The sequence below is a fragment of the Elephas maximus genome, chromosome 26 (assembly GCF_024166365.1).
Source record: "Elephas maximus indicus isolate mEleMax1 chromosome 26, mEleMax1 primary haplotype, whole genome shotgun sequence".
NCBI lineage: Eukaryota > Metazoa > Chordata > Mammalia > Proboscidea > Elephantidae > Elephas > Elephas maximus.
The window spans coordinates 13,415,082-13,441,823 of record NC_064844.1 but is presented as its reverse complement, the minus strand read 5'-3'; the positions used below and the strand labels follow the sequence as shown (position 1 = coordinate 13,441,823).

Sequence of the window (26,742 nt, the reverse complement as noted above, 5' to 3'; positions counted from 1 at the left end):
AAGTTGTTAAGGATTTCCTTTTACTTGGATCCACAATCAATATCCATGGAAGCAGCAGTCAAGAAATCAAAAGATGTGTTGAATTGGGCAAATCTGCTGCAAAAGACCTCTTTAAAGTGTTAAAAAGCAAAGATGTCCCTTTGAGGACTAAGGTGTGCCTGACCTGAGCCGTAATATTTTCAGTCGCCTCAATGCATGCAAAAGCTAGACAATGAATAAGGAAGACTGAAGAATAATTGATGCATTTGAATTATGGTGCTGGTAAAGAATATTGACTACCTAAAGAATGAACAAGTCTGTTTTGAAATAAGTATAGCCAGAGTGGTACTTGGAAACAAGGATGGTGAGACTTCATCTGACATATTTTAAACATGTTATCAGGAGGGACCAGTCTCTGGAAACTGACATCATGCTTGGTAAAGTAGAGGGTTAGAGAAAAAGAGGAAGGCCCTTGTTTTAGGCTGGGTTCTCTAGAAAAGCAAAACCAGTGAAGTGTCTATATATAGAGAGAGAGAGGGAGAGAGAGAGAGAGAGAGAGAGAGAGAGAGGTGTATATGTATATACAGGGAGACAGAGATTTAGAGCAAGAAAATGGCTTCTCCTGACTCAGCTGCAGGTGTTGGCAAACCCAAGATCCAGACGGGGGAGGCTGATGAATCCCAAGATCAGCAGGCAAGCTGCTAACTCAAGGCCCAGGAAATGGTGGTCAGATGAACAGGAGCCAGCTGCAGAATCCAGAGAGAGCAAAAGCTGCAGAGCCTTGCAGAAAGTCCACCTATATTGAATGTAGGCCACACCCCCAAGGAAACTCCCTTTCAACTGATAGGCTACTCACAGCAGGTCCCATCACGGAGGTAATCACATTATATCAGATCTCATCATGGAGACGATTACATCATTATATGACTGCCAAGCTACATCATAATTGCCAAACATACTGAGAATCATGGCCCAGCCAAGCTGACACACGACCTTAACAATTACAGTCCTCGACGAGATGGATTGACACAGTGGCTGCAACAATGGGCTCAAACACAGCAATGATTGTGAGGATGGTGCAAGGACCTGGGCCATGTTTCCTTCTGTTGTACACAGGGTCACTATGAGTCAGAGCTGACTCGACGGCACCTAACAACAACAAGAAGCAGCGTGTTCACTTCAGTTGAGTAAGCTACACCCTGTTGGCTGTGTTCCCAGGTTCTTGCTGTCTCCTCATTCAGGTTCCTTGTTCCCCTTTTTTTTCTGTATGTGGCAGCACATGATGGTTAAGAAGATGGTTCTGGAGCCAGACTGCATGGGTCCAAATCTTGGTCTTGGGCAAATTACTTTACCTCTCTGTGTCTTGGTTTCCTCATCTGAAAATGGGGCTGAAAGTCCCTACTTCATAGGGCAGCTTTTAGGTGTAAATAAGTATAGGCATTTAATACATTTTTTTTTTTTTTATCTAAATATTCTACCACTCATCTGTCAGTTTGTCATACTGGCATGTTGCTGTGATGCTAGAAGCTATGTTACCAATATTTCAAATACCAGCAGAGTCACTCATGGTGGACAGGTTTCAGTGGAGCTTCCAGACTAAGACAGACTAGGAAGAAAGGATGGGTGATCTACTTCTGAAAATTAGGCAAGGAAAACCCTCTGTGTCACAACAGAATATTACCTGATATACTGTTGGCAGATGGTTGGAAGGCACTCCAAATATACTGTGGCCACAACCAATGGACTCAAGCATACAAATGATCTTGAAGATGGTGTGGGACAAGGCAGTGTTCTGTTCTGTTGTACATCAGGTCACTGTGAGTTAGAGCCAACTTGATGGCAATTAACAACAACAACAACAACAACATCTAAAAGTTAGCTGCTATTATCATATTTAGGCCCCTGGGTGGCACAAATGGTTGGCACTCAACTACTAGCCCAAAGGTCGGTAGTTTGAACTACCCCAGTGGTGCCGTGGAAGAAGGGTCTGGTGATCTGCCTACATAAAGATTACAGCCAAGAAAACCCAGTGGAGTAGTTCTACTCTGTAACACATGGGGTCGCCATTAGTTGGAACCAACTCAATGGCAACAGGCTTTAAAAATTTTTTTTTATTGTGTTTACCCATACAAATTTCACTTATTCTCTGAGGTCCAACTCAAGTCTCATCTCCACCATATAGCCTCCTCTGCTTACTCTAGCCCAGGAAGATTTCTTTGTGATCTTATTTCTGTATTTCACACAGTATCCCAGTGAGCATCTACCGGCTTATATTATTCTTGTGTTATTTCATGTCTTTTCCTCCCCTTGGGCTTATGAGCTTCTTGAGATGATATGGATTTTATCATATTTCTTTTGTGTTCCCAATAAAAATATGTGTAGACCAAAAATCCTAAGACATAAAGATACTTCCCCACTCAGGGGTGGCCCTGTGAATACTCTGCTTCTGACAGGAGACATGAAGAATGAGTAGTTCTAGATTCATTCTCCAGTGAGGGCCTAGAAACACTTTATAGACAGCTGGGAGAGCTGGGGCGTGTGAGCAAAGAGGCAGGAGTAGAAAAAGGAGCCTGTAATGAAGTGTTTCTAGATCTACAGGGTCTCCTTCCCAACATTCACGCATTGCAAGTAAAGAACTTGTTATTTTGAGATTATTTTTGGTTACCACTTTGAATTCTCTTGATTGCAATACTCTGAGCAGGGGCCACACTGGTCACAGCTTTGTAACATGACAATTATATATGTTGAATTATACCTCCACAAGGTAAAGTACTACACACGTGCAGCGTGCCATTTACGTCAATTCTTAGAACCTGTTGGTATAGAAGGAAGCCCTCCGAGGTGGCTCTTCCTGTCCTTTGACATCTACTTCCTCATCTCAGGGTTGTCCCAGTCCACTCCCTCTCTGTTATTCCCTAAGGGTGGGCTCATTTATTGCCTCCTCACAATTCCACCTTGGGCTGTACCCAAAACAGAAAGAGTGAGAGGGATGAGGATGTGGGGAGCAGACTTGAATATGGTCACTGGGTTTTAATATCTCTGATACATGGGATGTATATACTGCTTCTGAATGGTGGGGCCAAGGAGGGCACCCATGTGGACATGGCAGGGATCCCAGAGGGAAGGACGCCAGGCAGGTGTACTGTCAAGAGGTTGGGTCGGGTTATTTTAATACAATGTTCCTCAAACTTTAAAGTGCATGGGAATCACCTGGGGATTTTGTAAAAAACCTAGAGTCTGAGTCAGCAGGTCTGGGTGGGCCTGAGAATTTGCATTTCTAACCAGCTTCCAGAAGGTGCTGAAGGTGCTAGTCCATGGACCATACTGCGGTCCAAGGACTAGCAAGGCCTTTGGAAACAGCATGACAGAGACAGGACTGGTAAGCTTGGTAACCTGATGAGTGACAAGTCAGAAAACCACAAATTTTAATATTAAAAAGTGTAGAGAACGGGTCTTGATGTTATTGCTTCTTAAACAGGGTGAAAATGTTCCAAGGGAATGGTGAAGAAATCAGAGGGAGAGAGCAGGGTTCATTGATCATCTGCTCTTCTCGCTTGGAGAACATCAGTTCAAAACCCTTCTCAGTGGAAACCCTGACATCCTTGTGCTGTTTTAACCTGGGCAACCACTCTCCTCCAGGCTGTGTCTTCTCATCCCCCAAGCATTCCATGGATGCAGTGACAATGTCATCACTCGACATGTGGTCACCGAGAATCCTCAGGGCCCATTTGATTAATTTTAAACTGGATTTGGTCGTTGTTTGCTATGTGACTGGGTGATCCAGCTGCAACTCCCACACAGCTCCTCCCACCCGTGGCATTTCAGGTCAAGAAGAATGTCACCAGCGAGTGAGGGATTCGGTAAAGCACGAGAAGGAGCCCACCTCCAGCTAGAAGTGAGAATAGCAGACGGCTGTAAGGCAGGACATGACTCTGGGATTTACTCACAGTGTGATGGATTCGTTATTCATCCCCTGAAAAGCATTTCCTGGTATGGTGGTTACGTATAAGTTATCGCAAATTTCCCTTGAGGAAAGAAATGAGAAATATTTACTGTCCAAATCTGAGCTACACATAGGAAACTGGTGTGCATAGCAATCAACCTGGTACTTACAGAATGAAGTTAAATTCTGAGGAGAAGATCTTGGTGACATCTGGAAGCTTTCGGATGCCTGTATTACAGATGGTGCTGTGACGTGAGGCAAGGTGGTAACGATGGCAGAGAGTAAGTGACAATAGCCAGTATTAAGGCATAAAGATACGACGGAGTGCTAAGACACTTTGTTAATACCATTTTCACATTAAACTAAAAATACTGAGTTTGGTTTTATCGGTAACACTTTTAGCAGATGAAGACTATCACCATTTAAAAGCCCCTAATCGTACGGGTCGGCGGTTCAAATCCAGCCAAGACAGAGGAAACCCTACAGGGCAGTTCTGCTGTGTCCTATAGGGTCACCATGAGTCAGAATTGACTCGGGGGCAATAGGTAACCTATGGGGAAGTTGCTCTAATGACTACTGTTCAGATATTTAGGGGCTGGGACCATGTTTTTATATTTCTATCTCTAGCCATCCTTTTCCTACTGCATTTTCCTACTGTGTTAACATTCCATTTCGTTTTGGTAATTAGTTTATTCCATGCTTTTGATAGTTCCAGAAAGTATCCGTCTACTTTGGAACAGGTTTTAACACTTTGGGACGATTACCCTCTGTGTGAGAAATTCATATCCGTTATTATTAAAAATCCTTTAACTACCTTGCAAGTTAGCAAGTTCTTCCTCGTGTCTCACTAAAATCGTTAAACATTCTTTTGGCGTTTGGGAGCCCTGTTGGCACAGTGGTGAAGCGGCTCTGCTGCTAACTGAAAGGTTGACGGTTGGAATCCCCCAGCCACTCTTTGGAAACTCTGTGGGCCAGTTCTACTCTGTCCTATAGGGTTGCTATGAGTCAGAATGGACTTGATGGCAATGGGTTTGGTTTTTTGGTTTTTGGTGTTTGGAGCTACTCAAGGCTCCCCTTTATTTAAAAGAAGAGCGGTCACAGTAATGGGTTAAATTGAAGAATGGGGTTCCTTCAGACGAGCCCAGGCACCAGGTTCCCTCCAGCTGAGTTTTTAAATTCACTGGGCATGGACTCTGGACAAGGGATATAAACTGACAGGCGCCCTGGTGACAACAGAATGAAGCCAGGGTTCAATTGTGGCTCTTGCCTGCCTCACCTCATCACCATTTCCCCAGGTCACACCAAATCGCTGCTTCCCTATGGCGGGCCATAGCGGTGTGGGTTTAGGCTGCACAGTGCACTGTGGCTGCTGAGAGCAATGCCAGCTTAGACTGCACAGTGCACCGTGGCTGGCCTTAGGGGCGCGGGCTCAGACTGCACAGTGCACCGTGGCGGGCCATAGGGGCGCGGGCTCAGACTGCACAGTGCACCGTGGCTGGCAACAGCGGCGCGGGTTTACACTGCACAGTGTATGGTGGCTGGCCATAGGGGTGTGGGCTCAGACTGCACAGTGCTCTGTGGCTGGCCATAGGGGCGCGGGCTCAGACTGCACAGTGCTCTGTGGCTGGCCATAGGGGCGCGGGCTCAGACTGCACAGTGCACCGTGGCTGGCCATAGGGGCGTGGGCTCAGACTGCACAGTGCACCGTGGCTGGCCATAGGGGTGTGGCCTTAGACTGCACAGTGTGCTGTGGCGGGCCATAGGGGCGCAGGCTCAGACTGCACAGTGTACTGTGGCTGGCCATAGGGGTGTGGGCTTAGACTGCACAGTGCGCTGTGGCTGGCCATAGGGGTGCGGGCTCAGACTGCACAGTGCACTGTGGGTGGCAACAGCGGCACGGGTTTAGACTGCACAGTGTACAGTGGCTGGCCACAGGGGCGTGGGCTTAGACTGCACAGTGCACCGTGGCAGGCCACAGGGGCGCGGGCTCAGACTGCACAGTGCACCGTGGCTGGCCATAGGGGCGCGGGCTCAGCCTGCACAGTGCACCGTGGCTGGCCATAGGGGCGTGGGCTCAGACTGCACAGTGCACCGTGGCTGGCAACAGCGGCGCGGGTTTAGACTGCAGAGTGTATGGTGGCTGGCCATAGGGGCGTGGGCTCAGACTGCACAGTGTACTGTGGCTGGCCATAGGGGCGCGGGCTCAGACTGCACAGTGTACTGTGGCTGGCCATAGGGGCGCGGGCTCAGACTGCACAGTGCACCGTGGCGGGCCATAGGGGCGCGGGCTCAGACTGCACAGTGCACCGTGGCTGGCCATAGAGGCGCGGGCTCAGACTGCACAGTGTACTGTGGCTGGCCATAGGGGCGTGGGCTCAGACTGCACAGTGTACTGTGGCTGGCCATAGGGGCGCGGGCTCAGACTGCACAGTGTACTGTGGCTGGCCATAGGGGCGCGGGCTCAGACTGCACAGTGCACCGTGGCGGGCCATAGGGGCGCGGGCTCAGACTGCACAGTGCACCGTGGCTGGCCATAGGGGCGCGGGCTCAGACTGCACGGTGCACTGTGGCTGGCCATAGGGGCGCGGGCTCAGACTGCACAGCACGCTGTGGCTGGCAACAGCGGCACGGGTTTAGACTGCACAGTGTACAGTGGCTGGCCATAGTGGTGCAGCCTTAGAGTGCACAGTGTACTTGGGTATGGGCAATATCTCCGTCACCCTTTTTTTTTTTTTTTTGGTGAAAATGGTATCTAACAATGATAACGATGCTTAGATACTAAGAGACTGCTGTGGTCAAATATGGACTAGGAGGTTTTCTTCTGTTTTTCTCAAGTGGATGATGCTGCAGCGTGCATGTTTCTTGTAGAATCCCCGGAAATTTGGGAAAGCAGAGCTCCTGGGGTTGGAGCGGTCGGTGTTGGTGATGCCCAAGGAGCTAGGCAGTTCCTGCAGCTCGGAAGGAGCCTGAAGCCAGACTGCACAGAAGATTCCAAAGAGAGAAGGGCCCTCCCTCTCCTTCTCTTTTCCTTTTTTTTTGGGTGGTGGTGGTGGTAGTGATTTTAATTCCTCTGGGGATTTTATGAAATTTAATTTATCAGGAGGAAGAGAGAGAAGACATTTGAATTAGGGTGATTTTAATTTTTCTGTGTGAATAAGAAATTATTTGATATGTGTGAAGATCCACAGAGGTAAATTTATAGATTGCGTCTAATTTCAGGAATTTCTGTATTGCTGGCAGTGAATCTGTTGGGCTACTCAACATGCACTGCTAGCCAGTGGACTTGGGAAGATTTAATGGGAAATAGAAAATGATTTCCTTTATGTGGCACAGTGCCTACCTCAAGGCAATGCTTAAAATGTTTTTACTTAATGGATGAATGAACACGTGAGATAAAGGGTATCAGTAATTGTCAGCCAGGGATGGGGTCCAATCAACTGTCCCTTCCCCACCTTCACCCACTCTCCGCCCTCACCACCACCTGCCTTAGAGATTCTGACCCTTTTTAAAGTATCGTAACCCCTCATTCCCACTTCCAATTTTAAAAATCACTGCAAAAGGGTGACACTCCTCTCAGGCATTTGGGACACAGGAAACTTTGGGAGCCACTAGTGGGTGTCTGAAAGCACTCAGCGCCATGACTAACACATAATGTTGTTGGGTGCTGTCGAGGTGATTTCGACTCATGGAGACCCCATGTGACAAAGCAGAACTGCTGCGTAGGGTTTTCTTGGCCGTAATCTTTATGGAAGCAGATCGTCGGGTCTTTCTTCTGTGGAACCGCTGGGTGGGTTCGAACCACTAACCTTTTAGTTCACAGCTGAGCACTGAACCATTGTCCCACCAGGGCTCGTTCTCAGATAATACCAAAAAAACCAAACCCAGTGCCGTTGAGTCGATTCCGACTCATAGTGACCCTATAGGACAGAGTAGAACTGCCCTGTAGAGTTTCCAAGGAATGTCTGGTGGATTTGAACTGCCAACCCTTTGGTTAGCAGCCGTAGCACTTAATCACTACGCCACCAGGGCTTCCTTGCAGATAATAGCTGCTCAGAAATGCTGATTGAATTCAAGTTAGAAGACTGAACTGGGTGAGGGAACAATGCTGTCTATGGTTAAAAATATTCTTCTCAACCTTTTGATTTGATTTTCACCAAATCCCTCCCCCGCCCCCCCCCCCCCCCGCCTCCAGTTGCTTAAAAAAGAAAATTGCTCACAGGTATTTTAACCGGGGGAGATTTGTAAATGCTCCAGGCTCGATGAACACCAGGTTTTTGGTGTTCTGGATCAGTCTGCAGAGAGAGAGGTTAAAACAGGCAGCAATTTAATAGTGCACATTGTTTGGGTGCATGTGACCGTGTTGCTAAAGGATGCCAGCTGAAAATGGCATCACCACAATCAAAGGGTTTTCGTGCTTGAGAGGCGCTCCTGAGACCTGGGGACTGGGAACGGATGGCAACAGCCAGTTGGCTAGCTCCAGGAAACTTTGCTGTCGGCCTCCTGCCGGGCAGCGTGAGCACCACACCTAGGAGACAGCACCAACTGCACTCCAAGACACCCAGGGCTCCCAGCCCAGTAGGTCAGGCCCAACTGAGGAGCCCGCATGCTGGGAGTGATAGGAGATTCTGCTCCCAGGAGAGATGGGCGAATCAGCTAAGCTCCCTCGTAGCAAACTGGCAGCCATGTGGTCCCGTTATCCAGATGGGTACCCAGTCTGTGGGAAAACCCAGGGCAGAGTCCAGGGGCTTGGGATTTTTAATTATTTTTAACATTTTTATGCCCATTCTGTGGAGTTCCTGGGTGGTACAGACTCACTGGGCTGCTAACTGAAAGGTTGTAGGTTTGAGTCCACCCAGTGGTTCCATGGGAGAAAGACCTGACAATCTGCTTCCATAAAGAAAACCCTATGGAGCACGGTTCTACTCTGACACGCAGGGCGTCTCCATGAGTTGGAATTGACTCAGTGGCTGCTGGTGGTATGCCCATTCTACAGTGAATTTGCTGTGTATTGATGCACAGCCACACAACTTCCCTGAGCTAGGGTTCCCTTCTATAAAATTGTTATAATAATATATACTCTTCCCACCTTACAGATTGGTAGGTAGTGAATGCCTAAAGAGATAATGCATGAGAGGGGGCTTTGGAAAGTATAAGAGTGCAGCCATAACACCACAAGTGGCCCTGTTATACACACCCTCCCCTTATGAATGTGACTCTTTGAGAAGCAGCCACAGTTGCGGAGTCTTACCTACTTTGGGTTCAATAAAATGTCACTGAGAGCTAGTAATGCCTTTGGCTTTCTTAACCCATGCACCAACCAGTTGAAGAAATAATAACTGCCCTTGTCCTATAAAGAAAACAGTGTATTGGTTAAGAGCAGGACTCTGGAGTTAGGTTGGTTTTACTAATGACCGATTGTATGACCTTGGATACATGACTTAAATCTCCCTGTGCCTCGGTTTCCTCAGAGGGTGGTTGTGAGGAGGAAATGAGTTGTGTCTGATTCATACTAAGGCCTCAACCAATGTTAACTATTGTATGATAGTCCGTAGTGGATGAAGCCAGGAAGTGGAACGATTTATCTCCAGTCACACAGCTGAGAAGTAGCAGAAGGTGGACGTGAACTCAGTTTTTCTGACTTCAAGTCTAGTTTTCTCATGGTACTATGCTACAGTTACCCACCACGGCTGCCTAATTCCATCCTTTGTTTAAGTCTTTTAGATTCTTCAGATGTGAGTGACTTTTTTTGGTAATAATTTTTACAACAGTGAGTCACGCACTCATGGTCCATACAGGGCATTGTGCAGGTGGCATGGAAGGAAACTTTATCTGTTAAGGATCTTTGGGGTCTGACTTTAGACCAACCATTCATACGTTAATTTGTTCAACAAAATTTATCAAGCACCAAGAACTCGGCTGCTAACCAAAAGGTCGGCAGTTCGAATCCACCAGCAGCGCCTTGGAAGCATGATGTCCTTCTCCAGGGATTGGTCCCTCCTGATAACATGTCCAAAGTACGTGAGACGAAGTCTTGTGATCTTCACTTCTAAGGAGCATTCTGACTGTACTTCTTCCAAGACAGATTTGTTCACTCTTCAGGCTGTCCACGGTATATTCAATATTCTTTGCCGAACCCATAATTCAAAGGCATCAATTCTTCTTCAGTCTTCCTTATTCATTGTTCTTGGGAAAATCCATAAATGTTCCCTTAGAGCACTTAACTCAATTTTTACTTCTATTGATAAATGTTTCGTTGCATCATGGGAAGCTCTATTTGTCTTCAGCTGCCCTGGTGATTCTCAATATAAGCTGTGCTTCAGCATCACCTGGGGAGTCTGTTACAACTGCAGATTTCCAGGTCTGGGATGGGACAGGCATCTATAAGTGTCATGAGTCCCACACGTGATTCTATGTCATAGCTAAGTCCAGATGCTGCCATTTGCACTTGACCGTCCATTGCTTTGGATTGCTCCATGATTGCTTGGTGAGTTAGTCTCACTTCCCGGGATACACCGTCATCTCCTAAGGGAAACTGGATTTTACTTCCTCTGTATTACAGCCGGACTTGGCTCAGGCTTGGACAATTGGTGGGGACTCACATATTTACCAATTATTTATTCTTTTTAGATACTCACTAATTGGATCATTAATAGGAAAGCCGTGTGAGACAGTGGAAAATGCTCAAGCTTTGAAGAAAGATGGGCCGGGTTGCATTCTCAGTCCTGCCATTGCCAAAGGTGTCACTTTGGTCAGAGCACTGAGCCTCCCTGGGCTTCCTTTCCTTCTATTGCACAAAAGCAACAACTACCCCACTGTGCAGGGTGGCTGTGAGAACTGAATGACGCCACCTACAGAAGCTGATACCCTTCCCTTAGCTTGCAAAACTCCTAAGCAGGCCAAGCTTGAGTGCTCACCTAGAAGCCCTGGTTCAGGAGTAACGTGACCTGATTTCTAGTTCCGGCCCTGCACTAACTTGTCGTGTGATATTGGGCAAGCCAGTCAACCTTTGGGCCATAGGCTCATCTTCTGAAAACCGAATTGAGGCAGTCTTTTCCCATCCTTTTTGTGAATTGGGGGAAAATGATAATTTAGAAAGGATTTTATTGTTTTTTATTGTGCTTTAGGTGAAAGTTTACAGCTCAAGTTAATTTCTCATACAAGAATTTATACACGTATTGTTATGTTACATTAGTTGCACTTCTTATAATGTGACAGTTCACTCCCCCTTTCCATCGCAGGCTTCTTGTGTCCATTCAAGCAGCTCTTGTCTCTTCCTGCCTTCTCACCCAGCCTTCAGACAGGAGCCGCCCATTTGGTCTTGTGTGTGGACCTGACTGCACTCAGACCACTCAGACTGTGTCCTCTCCTTAATCTCCCCAAAGGAAGAGAAGAATCAACACCTTTGGAAGCAGCAGTCAAGAAATCAAAAGACGCATTGCATTGGGCAAATCTGCTGCCAAGGACCTCTTTAAAGTGTTGAAAAGCAAAGGTGTCACCTTGAAGACTAAGGTGCGCCTCACCCAAGCCATGGTATTCTCAATTGCATCATATGCATGTGAGAGCTGGACAATGAATAAGGAAGACCAAAGGAGAACTGACGCCTTTGAATTGTGGTGTCGGTGAAGAACATTGAATATACCACGGACTGCCAAAAGAACGAACAAATCTATCTTGGAAGAAGAACAACGAGGATGCTCCTTAGAAGCAGGGATGGCGAGACTGCATCTTACACACTTTGGAGATGTTGTCAGCAGGGATCAGTCCCTGGAGAAGGACATCATGCTTGGTAAAGTACAGGGTCAGCGGAAAAGAGGAAGACCCTTAATGAGATGGATTGACACAGTGACTGCAACAGTGGGCTCAAGCATGGCGGCAGTTATGGGGATGGTGCAGAACTGGGCGGTGTTTTGTTTTCTTGTGCATGCGGTCGCTATGAATCGGAATCGACTTGAGGGCACCTAACAACAACATCTAATTGAACTAGAAAGGATTATTTTGAAAAGGTATTTCTAAGACAGCACAATAACAAAACAACCACAAATGCAATATTTATATGCCCAACACAGGACTCTTACATGGTCCGTATTCAGGAAGCATTTACTGAATGTATGAATATGCGAAAACAGCTCCCAACCAACCAATTCATGATGGCTAAGCTCCTGTCTTTTTACTGGGTAAGCTCCTTTCCAATTTTTTCTCACTACCCCAAGTACCTTAAGCCTTCCCTTCCATAAGGTAAGAGCAACTTGGCAGCACTCCACAATGCCAATTTTAATTTCCAACTTTATGTTGTGATGTTTCAGAGTTTATACAGCTCCCAGGGAGAAACAGTTGTCACCATGGCAACCTTCAGGCCACTGCTGTGAGAGAAATTAGTGCCTGCCCAGACCTAGTAATTGCCGTAGTCTTTTCCTCTTGGGTTCCTAGCAATGGATGCTTGAATACAAACACCGAGTGGGCTCCAGCCAGCAAGGGTAATAGTGTACAGCAATAAACTATCTGTTAGCCGATGCTTACATTTCAGACAAATTGAGAAGGCTGTCAAAGGCATTAGCTTCTATTCTTTCCAGGGAATCACTCTGAGAGATTTCACTAGGGGAGAGAGAAAAGAAAAGGAAAAAAAAAAAAGAAAGAAACATGAAAGAAATGACGGTGGCTGCATGATAATGAGCTCTGTGTGTGACCCACAAAGGGGGCTCCAGGGTGTCCCTTGGAAGAGGAATGGGGAAACCAGGAGTCATCCTCACATGATAAAAGGACATCTCCTTGAGGAGCACTGAGAGGCATCCACAACCTGGGTGCAGCTGAAATGCAAATTTCAATAACCCCTGTTTACGAGACAGATTTCTTTCTTATTTATTTATACTCACAGAGTCACAGATTGTTGGAAGTAGATCGGCCCTTTGAGGAAATCTAGTCAGATTCCCTTGTTTTATAGTTCTCGAAACCAAGGCCCTGGGAGAAGAGGCATATAGTGCCTGTATGGAGATTCAGGACTAGGATCAGGATTTCTGGGATCCCAATTCCATCGCTGGGGTGAGGTTTTAACTTGGGTTGGATTTATGGGTTCATAAATCCTAACCCTTGATTTCCCCAGATCCTGTTCTGAGGCTCCTTCATGAGTTATCATTTTCTCATTCTGTGAGCAAATTGAGGACAGGAGTATAAACCCATTCACTTCTGAGTCACTGGTGGCTTCATATGGCCTGGCATGTAGTTAGACAATGAATGAATGAACAAAGGGGCTAATGCGCGGATTTTTTAAAAAAGACACACTCCTAAAGAAGCCAGCTTTGCCATAGACTGCCCCCCAAGCATGTAATATCAGTGTTATCATAAAATCCCGACATAAGCCACCATCTGCTGCCGGCTGAGGAAAACGATCTCAAATTTACAAATTGTACAGTTGCACGTTTCTAAGGTCAAGGTTCAGCGAAGGCTTTTGACTTGAGGATGGCTTTACTCCATAGAAGGGCAGAACCTAAGACAGTTAGTGTCTTTTACGAACAACAGAGTAATGGATAATTCCTGGGCTGGTTCATTGGTTCCTATCTGATGGCTTGCTTATTGAACTGTGGCTGCTTTTCTCACTAGGAGATCTTAACGCGTTAAGAATTATCAAAACTCGACATTTAAACTTGAGCGCAGAAGAGGAAGGGTTAGGCTCAAGCCAATGGACTTTTCTGTAACCTGCAATGAATTTCCCGTAATCTGCAATAATTCTTCAGGAATTATTTTTATTATCTTCATAGCTTGCTAGTGCCTGAAAGAGCAGTCAGAAGTTCCCCTAGGAGCTAGGCTTTCCCGTGTAGCGTCAGACGCAAATCAGCTTCCAAAGCCTAGGGAATTGGTAAGATCAGGGGTGCCCTTTGGGAACTAAATGGGCTTTGAGGTTCTTTGGCTCAGGTTAACTTTATGGGAGATATTGGAATCCTGGGACTCCTTAAAAAGTTCTCTCTTTAGATATGGGGTCTTGGACCCTAGAAGGTGAGACCCAGGGACAAAGCATTGAAGTTACAGCACAAACATGAGATCACACTACATTATCACTTTCAATAAGTGCCTTTCATGAGTGCAGATTTAAATAATGTATTTTCGTCATACACTTATTATATTTTAGATCCCAACCCATATATTTTAGATACAAGATTATATTCTGATGCACAACAGACTTCCAACACGTTTTCTTCTCTGTGGGTGTTATCTAAAAATGTGACACAGGGGACTAGCTGCTTTAGCAGAAGCAGAATTTTTATGATTGGAATCTATCTTCTTTTTCCACTTGAGGAGTTTATCATCACTTATCAAAACACATTCAGTTCTCTGAAGCAAGGTTAATTACCTAGATTTTAATGACTCTTGAAAATCACACCTTTTTCTTCAAAGGTTCCTGGATATTATTTGTATTTGATACAGATAAAAATACTAGGGTTTCTGAAAGACAATTTCTCTCGGAGAAAAATCATCCCCTTTCAGGTGTGTTTTCTCTTCAGAAAAAAAAAAAAATCATTCCCATTATGAATGTCTTTGGATATGCAGTATCTTACTTACATATTTACGACCTCGTTAAGTCCTCTGAAAGCTTGAGATGGGATTACTTTGATAGGGAGATAGGTGAGTGATCTAGAAAAGCAAAAAGGAAAGGCAAGAGTTTAGGATTTAAGGCTGGGTGCCTTTTAAGTTCCTGAATAAAGTAACTGTGTGTGTGTATGTGTGTGCATCTGTGTATAAGTGTGTACATGTGTGTGACCCCAGAATTCCCAACAACTGGATTCAGGTTCAGAATTCTAACTTATATCAATAAAGACATGTATCATGACTCATTTTTGGTCTTTATCAAAGAGTGTGTAATTTAATGGCTGAGATCACTGGCTTTGAGATCAGACACACCTGGGTTCAAATTCCAGCTCTCCTACCACCTGGCTATGAGACTGTGGGCATATTACTAAGCATGTTATTATGCTGTTAAGTTCTCTGTGCTTCAGTTCCATCACCTGTCTGACAGTTTGTCATTCTGTGATGGCTTACATGTTGCTATGATGCTGGAAGCTATGCCACCGGTACTTCAAATACCAGCAGGGTCACACGGTGGACAGTTTCAGCAGAGTTGCCAGACTAAGAGTAGGGAGAAAGGTCTGGTGATCTATTTCTGAAAATAATCCAGTGAAAACCCTGTGAGTCACAACAGAATATTGTCCATTATAGTCTTGGAAGATGAGCCCCCTAGACTGGAAGGCAATCAAAATACACAGTGGCCGCAACAATGGATTCAAGCATACCACCAATCGGGAAGACAGCACAGAACCAGGCACTCTTTCATTCTGTTGTACATGAGGTAACCACAAATCAGAGCCAACGTGACAGCAACTAACTACAACAATACTTCAATTTCTTCATCTTCAAAATTGAAATAACAATTCTTATTTTGAGGGGTTAATGTGGTGATTAACCAAGCTAACCCATGTAAAGCACAGGTCTTGGCACCAAGTAAATAGTTAATAAACAGTTCTAGAGTGGTTGTATAGGCTTGGCTGGGAGGATGGAAAAGAAGCTATACTGGGGAGAAGTGGAGACGTGAATGGTGAAAACACAACTGGAAACCAAGCAGTCAGGAGAAGGGAAGATTGACTAAGAACATGCTTCTGTGTTGAATTTTCTCATCTTTCCTAAGGAGCCCATTTCAGTATTACCCCAACCAGATCACTTTGCTCTTATGGTTACACCTGACCCAAACCATGGTATTTTCAGTTGCCTCATATGCATGTGAAAGCTGGACAATGAATAAGGAAGACCGAAGAATAAGTGACACCTCTGAATTGTGGTGTTAGCGAAGAATACTGACTATACCATGGACTGCCAAAAAGAATGAACGAATCTGTCTTGAAAGAAGTACAATCAGAATGCTTAGAAACAAGAATGGTGAGACTGAGTCTTACCTACTTTGGACACATTGTCAGGAAGGATCAGTCCTTGGAGAAGGACATCATGCTTGGTAAAGTACAGGGTCAGCGGAAAAGAGAAAGACCCTCAATGAAATGCATTGACACAGTGGCTGCAGCAATGGGCTCAAGCGTAACAATGATTGTGAGCATGGCGCAGGACCGGACAGTGTTTCGTTCTGTGGTACCTAGGGTCCCTATGAGTCGGAACTGATCTGGCAAAGGAGAGGAGTGAACAACAGCAAAGGACAGAAATACGAGAACAGAGGTGGGAGATGCAGCCTTGCTTTTCATGTGCTTGTGCTGGAGGGATTGCCTTCCCTACTAGGAAAGAACACCTCCTCTGTGATGAGCAGATTTGAATCAGCGAGGTGCCTTACAGACTCATAGTGGTGACCCTTTATGGTTTCCAAGGAGCAGCTAGTGGTTTCAAACTGATGACCTTTTGGTTAGCAGCCATAGCTCTTAATCGTTGAGGCACCCCACCAGGGCTCCATGAGTCATGCACCTCACCCACAACCTTGTTTTAGCCATTCAACAATGGTGTGAGGTGGGGTGATGGTTAATTTTATGTGCCAACGTGGCTACGCTATTGTGCCCAGTTGTTTGGTCAAACAGTAGTGAGATGTTGCTATGAAAGTGTTTTGTAGATGTGATTAACATTTACAACAGCTGACCTTAAGTAATGCAGAATACCCTTGATAATGGAGGTGGGCCTCATCCAGTAAGTTGAAGGTCTTAAGGGCAAAAACTGGTTTTCTGAGTGGGGAGGATTCTGTCTCAAGACTGTAAATAGATATTCTGCCAGAATCTCTAATTTCCAGGCTCACATCCTGGCTCACATGGGGTCGCCATTAGTTAGAATCAATTCAACAGCAACTGGAGAAGCCTGGGCTACAGCTTTCCACAAGACTCCTGGAGTTGCCAGCCTGTCGCCTGACCCACAGGTTTTGGACTTGCCTGCCCCCCCACAATCGCATGAGCCAACTTCTCTAAATCAATCTCTCTCTATACGCATATATGTATGAGGAACCCTGGTGGCCCAGTGGTTAAGAGCTTGGCTGCAAACCAAAAGGCTAGCAGTTTGAATCCACCAGTCACTCCTTGGAAACTCTATGGGGCAGTTCTACTCTGTCCTATAGGGTCACTAGGAGTCAGAATTGACTCAATGGCGATGGGTTTGTTTGTTTGTTTGTTATATATTTATGTATATATGTATGTATCTATACATGTATATAAGAGCTCTCGTGGGACAGTGGTTAAGCACTTGGCTGTTAACTGAAAGGTTGGCAGTTCGAACCCACCTACCGGTTCTACAGGAGAAAGATCTGGTGATCTGCTTCTGTGAAGATTACAGCCAGGAAAACCCTATGAGGTAGTTCTACTCTGTCACATGGGGTCGCTATGAGTCGTAATCGACTCAACAGCAACGAATTATATATATATATATATATATATATATATATATATATATATATATATATATATATATATATATATATATAAAATATACACATATGAGGAGCCCAGGTGGTGCAGTGGTTAAAGTGATCAACTGCTAACTGAAAGGTCAGTGGCTCGAAACTACTAGCAGCTCCACGGGAGAAAGATGTGGCGGTCTGCTTCCATAGAGATCTATAGCTTTGGAAACCCTATGGTTTCCCTGTCCTACAGGGTTGCAATGAGTCGGAATTGACTTGACAGCAGTGAAGAAAAAAATTACTGGTTCAGTTTCTCCGGAGAACCCTAAGACAGGTGGGTATTTTCCTTTTATGGCAAAAGGAACCTGAACGAGGTAACAGAACTGGGAGACTGACTCCAACTGCTCTTCCCACTGTGTCCTCCTGGGCATGTGATTCCTGACCTGCCTTCTTGGTGAGCGGGTAGAGGGTCAGGCATTGTCACCTCACACTCTCTCTGTTCCCCTGACCAAGCAGGTTACCAACGGCTCCTCTCTGAGAGCTCCTGCAGAGAAATTTTTAGAAACTTCATTTCAGAAAAAGCACTTTTGCACTCCAGTCTCTTAGAGATGATACAATCTAGAGGAAGTAATTCAACGCTGGTCCTCTGATCCTATTCCTAAAAACAGGCCCACCAAGCACATGGTTCAACGCCCAAACCTGTTTACCAGGGGACCCGAGAAAAGCAGGGACGACGGGGAGAAACCTTCTTGCGATGACATGTTTGCTTCCTATATTTCTTCTGGAATCATGTCCGCTTGGCTTACTGATTAAAAACCCAGTTTTATTGCTCTCTGCACTGTCAAGCCAATAAATTTCCAGAAGAGAAAGCTGTATTCTACTGTACCCCAAGCAACATCAATAAAACTGACAGCCAAATTCTGATTCCAGAATCTTTATTGCTGGGGAGAATGCAGTGCAGAACGTATTTTGGAGAGTGTTTACATAAAAGCTTCAACTGAACCCTTCAGAGCTATTTATTCATGCGAATGGTGCCCAGAAGCTGGAGCCTGGTGGCAGGCATACCCTTCCTCCAAATGGAAGCATTGAGTGGTCCCCAGGAGGGCAGCTTGGCTCAGGCTTCCCTGGGGAGGTTGCCTGAGGGGCTGATTGATGTAAGGATGAGGGATGGAGAGGAAAGGTCTGACGGAAGCGAGAGGGGCTTTGGTCACGATCATGCTCTGGCAGTCCCCCGTGACTGCAGAGCAGCCCTGGTGCAAGATGAAATTTCGCAGAGTTGATGCTGATGCTGCAGAGAGGGAAAGGCAGCAGTGAGGAGAGTGAAAATACAGTCTCCATTGTAAAAGAGCCACTGAGTGAACAGCAGGGGACTCTGTGGATGCAGCTTACATGAGAAAGCAGCCTGGGGGCCGGAGGAGGGGAGGAGAGGTGGGTGAGACAGGTGCACCTTGCTTTTCAGAACAGATATGCTCCCATGAAGCTAAGTGGAGAATGGGGCTCTGTGATCCCACGCCCATAGTTAAGGTAATACGTCCAAGGATTTTCTTTATAGCCCTGTTTGTGGCACCAGGGGGTTGGAGGTAACCTGGCTGTCCATTGCTGAGTGAGTAAAAAAAAAAAAAATTAGATGGGTAAAATACGGATGTCTGTACTGTGTCAGCAGCTGGAAGCAACAGCCTAACAACACACAGGGCAGCGTGGGTGGATTTTAGAATCATGGGGCTGAGAGAAGTAGGTAAGAAATAAATGAGGTCTACAACAATACCATTTGCAGAATTAAAATACATGCACACCAAACATTAAACATCTTAAGCCATGAAAGCAAAGTGTACAAACACATTAGAAGAATTGCCTATGAGGCAGAAGTGGGGAAAAGGGGATAGAATAACGAAAAAACAGAGAGGGTCTTTGAATGGACCGATGATGATCCTATTAATTGGATAAAGTATAATCAAGAAAATGGAAAAGAAAAAAGTTTTATTCGATGTATCATGTTTCTTCTTTCTTTTTTGTTTTTAAGTTAGGCTTGTATGTATTCCAAGAATTTGAACCTCAGGAACTCTTGTGGAAAGAGTTGGTCAATGCCATTTGAGATGCAGCAGAAGCCAAGGAGAACTGGGGGAAAGAGGTCAAAGGCAAGGACAGTTCAATGGTCGTCCAGGGTCAAGAAAGGGAATGAAAGTGGTACATAAAACAAACAAAAATAAAGGAGCGAGTAGCGGAGTCCTTCCTGTTTTAAAGAACCAGGCTTCCTGGACACACATGAGGTTGATTGAACTTGCAGGGCTGAGAGTTCTCTCTGGCTCTTAAAAAAAGACATGAGATGCCTGTGCAAGAACGTGGTTGTGGAGCCATGTAGCTTATTACATTTTCACAGTCCATTTTTTACAGTTTTAAGTCTTAATTTTTAAATACATGGGTGGTACAACAGTTGGTACCTGGGTCATGGCCAAATCCCACCCTGCCCAAGTACCTTTGCCGCAGATATCGGACCAACAACTTAGACTGGATAATAAAGGCAGCCTTAGCCTCACCAGCTCAGGAACCTTCATCTACCCTAGAATCCTTTCTACGAGCCCCCTACCCATTCAGTTCTGGAGTAAAGATGAAGGAGAAGCAGCCTCTGCTCCTTTGGATCCCTGGCCCTAGGATCATGTGGTTGGTCAGGACTTACATACAGCCCTGTGTTTCTGATGACTATTGTCTAGACTGGACCCAATATTTGGAAGGCAGGGCCCCTTTGTAGTGCCTTGAATTATACTTGCTACCCAGTGCAGTATTCTTTCAACTCCTGGAGACTTGTTTTTCACCAATGCCTTCAGTGCAGCTTGAACTTCCTTGAATACCATCAATTCTTGATCAAATGCTACCTCCCGTAATGGCTGAAAGCCAACCAATTCTTTGTGTTACTGTGACTCTGTGTGTCCCTTTCATCTTCTTTTGATGCTTTCTGTGTTATTCAATATTTTGCCCACAGAATCCTTCAAAATTGCAACTTGAGGTTTGAATTTTTTCTTCTGTTCTTTCAGCTTGAGAAATGCCGAGCATGTTCTTTCCTTGGTTTTCCAACTCCAGGCCTTTGCACATGTCATTATAATACTTTACGTTGTCTTCTCGAGCTGTCCTTTGAAATCTTCTGTTCGGATTTTTTACTGCATCGTTTCTTCCATTTGCTTTAGCTGCTCTATGTTCAAAAGCAAGTTTCAGAATCTTTTCTGACATCTGTTTTGGTCTTTTCTTTCTTTCCTGTCTTTTTAATGACCTTTTGCTTTCTTCATGTATGATGTTCTTGATGTCATTCCACAACTCGTCTGGTGTTCGGGCATTAGTGTTCAGTGCGTCAAATCTATTGTTGAGATGGTCTCTAAATTCAGGTGGGATACACTCAAGGCTATATTTTGGTTCTAATGGACTTGTTTTAATTTTCTTCAACTTGAACTTGCATGTGAGCAAGTTCTGACTGATGGTATCAAACTTTTTCATCATCTGTTTCCACAAACGTACTCGATTTGATTCCTGTGTTTTCTATCCAGTGAGGCCCATGTATATGGTCACAGTTAATGTTGTTGAAAAAAAGATATTTGCAGTGAATAAACTGTTGGTCTTGCAAAATTCTATCATGCAATCTCCGGTGTCATTTTTATCACCAAGGAGATATTTTCCAACTACTGATCCTTCTTCAACTTTGTTTACAACTTTCACATTTCAATTGCCAGTAATTATCAGTGCATCTTGATTGTATGTTTCGTCAACTTCAGGCTGCAGAAGTTGGTAAATATCTTCAGTTTCCTCTTTTTTGGAAGTAGTAATTGGCACGTAAAGTTGAATAAAATTCGTATTAACTGGTCAACAAATGAATGCAGCACGGGAGTTGCTCACTCATCTATGCCAAGAAATTTGGAAGATAGCTACCTGGCCAACCAAGGAGAAGAGATCCATATTTGTGCCCATTCCAAAGAAAGATGATCCAACAGAATGAGGAGATTATTGAACAATATCATTAATATTACATGCAAGTAAAACTTTCCTGAAGATGATTCAAAAACAGTTGCAGCAGTAAATCGACAGGGAGCCGCCAGAAATTCAAGCTGGATTCAGAAGAGGATGTGGAACGAAGGATATCATTGCTGATGTCAGATGGATCTTGGCTGAAAGCAGAGAATACCAGAAGGATGTTTACCTGTGTTTCATTGACTGTGCAAAGGTGAATGTCTTTGTGTGGATCATAACAAATTATGGATGACATTGTGAAGAACGGGAATTCCAGAACACTTAATTGTGCTCATGAGGAACCTGCACTCAGACAAGAGGCAGTTGTTCAAACAGAACAAGGGGATACTGCGCGATTTAAAGCTAGGAAATGTGTGCATCAGGGTTGTATCCTTTCGCCATACCTATTCAACCTGTATGCTGAGCAAATAATCTGAGAAACTGGACTAGGTGAAGAAGAATGTGTCATTCGGGTTGGAGGAAGACTCATTAACAACCTGTGAGATGCAGATGACACAACCTTGCTTGCTGAAAGTGAAGAGGACTTGAAGCACTTACGGATGAAGATCAAAGACCACAGCCTTCAGTATGGATTACGCCTCAACATAAAGAAAACAGAAATCCTCACAACTAGACCAATGAGCAAGATCATGATAAACGGAGAAAAGACTGAAGTTGTCAAGGATTTCACTTTACTTGGATCCAAAATCAAAGCCCATGGAAGCAGTGTTACCACAATTTCGCGAGTTAGAGCCACCTGCCACAAATAGCCAACTCTTCAGACAGGGGTGAGGTGCGTAGCAAGAGCTTTATTAGATATACCAGTATATGGAGACAGATGGAAAGGATCTCCTCCTAAAGTTGTCTGTCTCTCCAGACTACGGATCAGCTCGGGTTTTTAAGGGAAAAGGGTCTGTAAGTTTTAGGGACTTGTGGAATGTGCACTCTCTTTCTTCTGTTTGGTTTCGGTGGTCGTATCTCAAACATGTTGACCTTTTCCTGCCGTTACTCCATCGGCTGGGGGTGGGGGGTGGCTGGTGCCATCCTTCTTATTTGACAGGCTTAGATCAGTATCACTTGTTTTCCACAGTTTTAGAGGAAACATTGGTTAACACTTAACCATTTGGGGAGCTAACATCAGGATCTTACTTGGAGGCAGGGATGGGCTAGGGGAGGGAAAGGAGAGAAAGAAGAAGGAAAAAAAATTGGCTCAGGTACTGTTCAAGATATGGCTGAGCAGCCTGTTTTAGCAGCAGTCAAGAAATCAAAAGACGCACTGCATTGGGCAAATCTGCTGCAAAAGACCTCTTTAAAGTGTTGAAAAGCAAATATGTCACTTTGAGGACTAAGGTGTGCCTGACCCAAGTCACGGTATTTTTAATCACCTCACATGCATGTGAAAGCTAGACAATGAATAAAGAAGACCGAAGAAGAATTGATGTCTTTGAATTATGGTGTTGGTGGAGAATACTGAAGACAGCATGGACTGCCTGCCAGAAGAATGAATAAGTCTGTCTTGGAAGAAATACAGCCAGGGTGCTCCTTGGAAGTGAGTATGGTGAGACTTCCAATGACTGAGGCCCCCTTGCCTCAAGGTAAGACTACTCAGAAGGGCTACCCCACCTTGGAGCTCCTTTCATCAATTTCTTTACCTGGGCCCCAGCCAACTTCCGTTGCCAAGACCCAGTGCACCATGGTTGGTGCATAAATGTGAATAATAGTTATCCTCAACGAGGTGGATTGACACAGTGGCTGCTATGCTGGGCTCAAGCATAACAACGATTGTGGGGGTGGCACAGGCCTGGGCAGTGTTTCCTTCTGTTGTAAATAGGATTGCTTTGAGTTGGAACCAATGGCGCCTAACAACAACAACAGTGCACCACATGTCAGAGTTCAACACGGGGAACTTTACAGATAACCTATTTACATTCTCCCAAAACCCACTGCGGCCAAGTTGATTCCGACTCATAGCAACCCTATAGGACAGAGTAGAACTGCCCCACAGGGTTTCCAAGGAGCGGCTGGTGGATTTGAACTGCTAACTTTGTGGCTAGCAGCCAAACGCTGAACCACTTCACCACCAGGACTCTTATTTGGATTCAGATAAACCCAATTCTTGAGAAAAATAATGTCACTTTATCATGCTCTCCCCAATAGTTTCTAGTGTCTCCTGGATACTCAAAGATTTCTTTTTTTTTTTTTTTTTTGCGTTTAATAACACAGATGACTTTGGAAGGAGCCCATTGCCCAGCTCACTGGCTTGTTAACAAACCCTCATAATAATGTTAGTTGGAGACCTTTAGAGTCTGCAGGGCTCTCTGTTCCCCCTTTAAGGAAATCTAAGATTGGAAAATCCTTATTTACAAACCTATCAATTGGGAGAGATTTGCATTACCAAAGGGTTTGGGATTCTACAGAAGCATTCGCTGCAGGGTTCCTTTAAACAGCAAACTCCCCTGGGTGGGTGAGTGGAAAATATGATTCAGTTGACACTCTGTCTTTTCAAAAAAGGACAAAACCAGTTGCCATGGAGTTGGTTCCAACTCATAGCCACTCCATGTAGTCAGAGCAGAGCTGTGCTCTATAGGGCTGATTTTTAGAAATAGATCACCAGGCCTTTATTCCAAGCTGCCTCTGGATGGACTTGAACGGCTCACCTCTTTGTTAGCAGTCCTTTGCACCACCTAGACCACCCCCCTTTTTTTGACTTGCATGAGTTGGCCATCACTTACTTATTATTTTCTTTTTTACATAATTTTATTTATTTTGTTGTTGTTGAGAATATGCACAGCAAAACGGACACCAACTCAACAGTTTCTACATGTACCATTTAGTGACACTGATTACATTCTTGGAGTTGTGCAACCATTCTTACTCTCTCCTATTAACATAGTTGTTCCTCCCTCATTATCATAAATTCACTGCCCCCAAGGTTCCTATCTAGTCTTTCAAGTTGCTGTCGTCAACTTGATCCCATATAGACAGTTCTTAAAAGAACATAGTGGAGCCCTGGTGGCGCAGTGGTTAAGAGCTCAGCTGCTAACCAAAGGATTAGCAGTTCAAATCCACCAGCCACTCCTTGGAAACCCCATGGGGCAGTTCTATTCTGTCCTATAAGGTTGCTATGAGTTGAAATCGACTCAATGGCAATGGGTTTGAGTTTTGATTTAAAAGAGCATAGTGCTTAAGGCAGATATCTTTACTAGTTAAACTAAACTATTGCTTGGCTTTAACGAGACTTCAGGGGATATTTTTGGTTTAAAGTTTAAAGATTATCTCAGGGCAATAGTTGCAGAGGCTCATAGACCAAGTGGGCCAGAGGAGGAGAGGAGGAAGAGGGAGAAATCCAGCCCAGATCTGGAGCCTTCAAAGCCTAGGTAGGGGCTTTGGTCACATTGCAGGATCTTTTACCTTTCCTTCTGCAGAAGTGAATAATTTTATTCATTGTCATCTAATTGTTTTAAAAAGCCATCTGTATTACCAATTTAAGAAAGCTACAAACCTACATTCATCTTTCATAGACGATTAGTTTCTTGCTAGAGCTACAAACTCAGAATTTTAAAACACTGAAAAAGCAGAGGGAGTGAGAAAGAGAGAAGCAAGATATATTTAAAGCACTTTTGCCTAATGAGCTTGTTGATACGGGAAGGGGACTCACTACCTCATTTGAATTCAAAAGAATGTTAATATTTCAGTATTTATTGTATAAGACCTTGTTCTATAGTTAACAGCAACTTAAGAATTTCTGTGTTTTTTCTTTTTTTCAAAGCAGCTCAATAATTACAATAAAACTTGCTCTCATCTTGGAGTGAAATAAAACAGCTTTCCCCTTTTCAAATGATTTTAAAATCTTCCCACTTTCCAAAGCACAGACCTATGTGGAAACTTCATGGCAGGGAATGTCTTCATTTATTGGTGTTCTGTTGCCTTCAGCATTTATTTAGAAGGAGCTGAGGCTTCATTGTTAACTGAAACGTAAAGTCAGTATAGATGGATGCTGAATATGTTACATTCACATCAGAAATTTTTGGATCTCCTGTGAAAATGCATCCAGGTTTTATTATTATTGTGGTGAAAATATATTAACATGTAACAAACCATACACCAGCCCAACAGTTCCTACATGTGCAGTTCAGTACCACTGATTACAATCTTCAAGTTGTGCAGCCATTCTCACTACGCTTTTCCACCCCCAGTAACATAAAGTCAATGCCTCGTAAACAAACGCTCTCCCACTCCCTTTCCATGAGCGAGATTATGCAGTATTTGTCCCTTTGAGACTGACTTCCTTCACTCAGCACATTTTCAAGATGCGTCCACGTGGTGGCATGCGTCAGGACTTCATTTTTCCTTACGGTTTAGTAATATTCCACTGTGCGTATATGACACATTTTATTTATCCAGTCACCTTTTGGTGGACATTTCGGTTTCCACCTTTTGGCTACTGTGAAAAGTGCTGCAGTGAACACTGGTGTAGAGCTTCATCCAGGTGGTTGTGATGACCGTTGGATTATTTCTGTAAACATTTATTGTATTAAAGCTTAAGGTATGTCAGAAGAAAAGGACCCTGTAGAGATCATTTGGGTCAATCCCTTACTTTACAGAGGAAGAATCTTAAGTTAGAAAATGTGAAATGGTTTCCCTGAAACCACATGACAGATCAGGGGGCAGGTCTGGACTAGAACATAGGCCACTTCTTTCCTGGTCCAGTACTGTGTCTTCTACCAACCAAATCCTATCAGTAGTGTTCACTGGGGAGCTTGTTGATACACCCTACTATGTGATCCATGGTTTCTCCCGTGAGTGGAGCTATCAGCTTCTTGAGGGCATGCACTCAGTCTTCAACTTTAAGACACAGCTTGCATTCATGTTCCACCATGAAGCTTCAGAGCTATCAGAGTGGTTTTTCTCTCCTCCCCACTCTGTCCTCCTCAGCACTTCAGTATTTTTTTTTTTCCTTGTACTATTGTTTGAGAACTTACCAGGTTCTCTGTATGGACGTTTCCTCTGTTCCAGCATTGAACACCCAGTCTCTGGTGGATTCCGGCTTCACACCATTTCTTGCATCCAACTCCTTTATTCCTTGCTCACCGACACTCTTCTTGCCCATTTTTTCCTCCACCTAGACTATTCCATCGTCCCCTAATTGGTTCCCCTTCACTCCATCCTGGCTTTCCCTGTCTGGTCTTGATTAATCTTCCTACAATTCCAACAATGTCGCTCCGGTGCTCAAATACCTTCTGTGCCTCCCCTTGGCCTATTAATTATCTACAGATGTCTCAGCCGTGAGGCCCTCCAACCAAAGGGTTAACCATCATGTGCCAGACGTGTCACTCACTATTCCCCTGCTGTAACCAATACACTAGACTTGGGTTTTCCCAAGTGTGTGGTACTGAGCACTTGAAATGTGGCCAGTCTCAGTTGTGATGTGCTTAAGTGTAAAATACATAATGGATTTCAAAGAGTTGGT

General features: G+C 44.6%; 1 protein-coding gene across 3 annotated transcripts in view; it reads right to left on the bottom strand.

Moving 5' to 3' along the window:
- Positions 1-26,742, bottom strand: part of LHCGR (luteinizing hormone/choriogonadotropin receptor) — a 71,611-nt gene that overhangs the window by 32,691 nt on the left and 12,178 nt on the right. For 2 of the 3 annotated variants that reach the window (XM_049870545.1, XM_049870543.1), the window contains exons 2-6: positions 14,474-14,545; positions 12,440-12,514; positions 8,140-8,214; positions 4,093-4,167; positions 3,927-4,004 (exon numbers count right to left, since the gene is read on the bottom strand). In XM_049870545.1, the coding sequence (XP_049726502.1) occupies positions 3,927-4,004; positions 4,093-4,167; positions 8,140-8,214; positions 12,440-12,514; positions 14,474-14,545 (375 nt within the window). The remainder of the gene's footprint in view (positions 1-3,926; positions 4,005-4,092; positions 4,168-8,139; positions 8,215-12,439; positions 12,515-14,473; positions 14,546-26,742) is intronic. The other variant, XM_049870546.1, reaches the window with a different exon arrangement.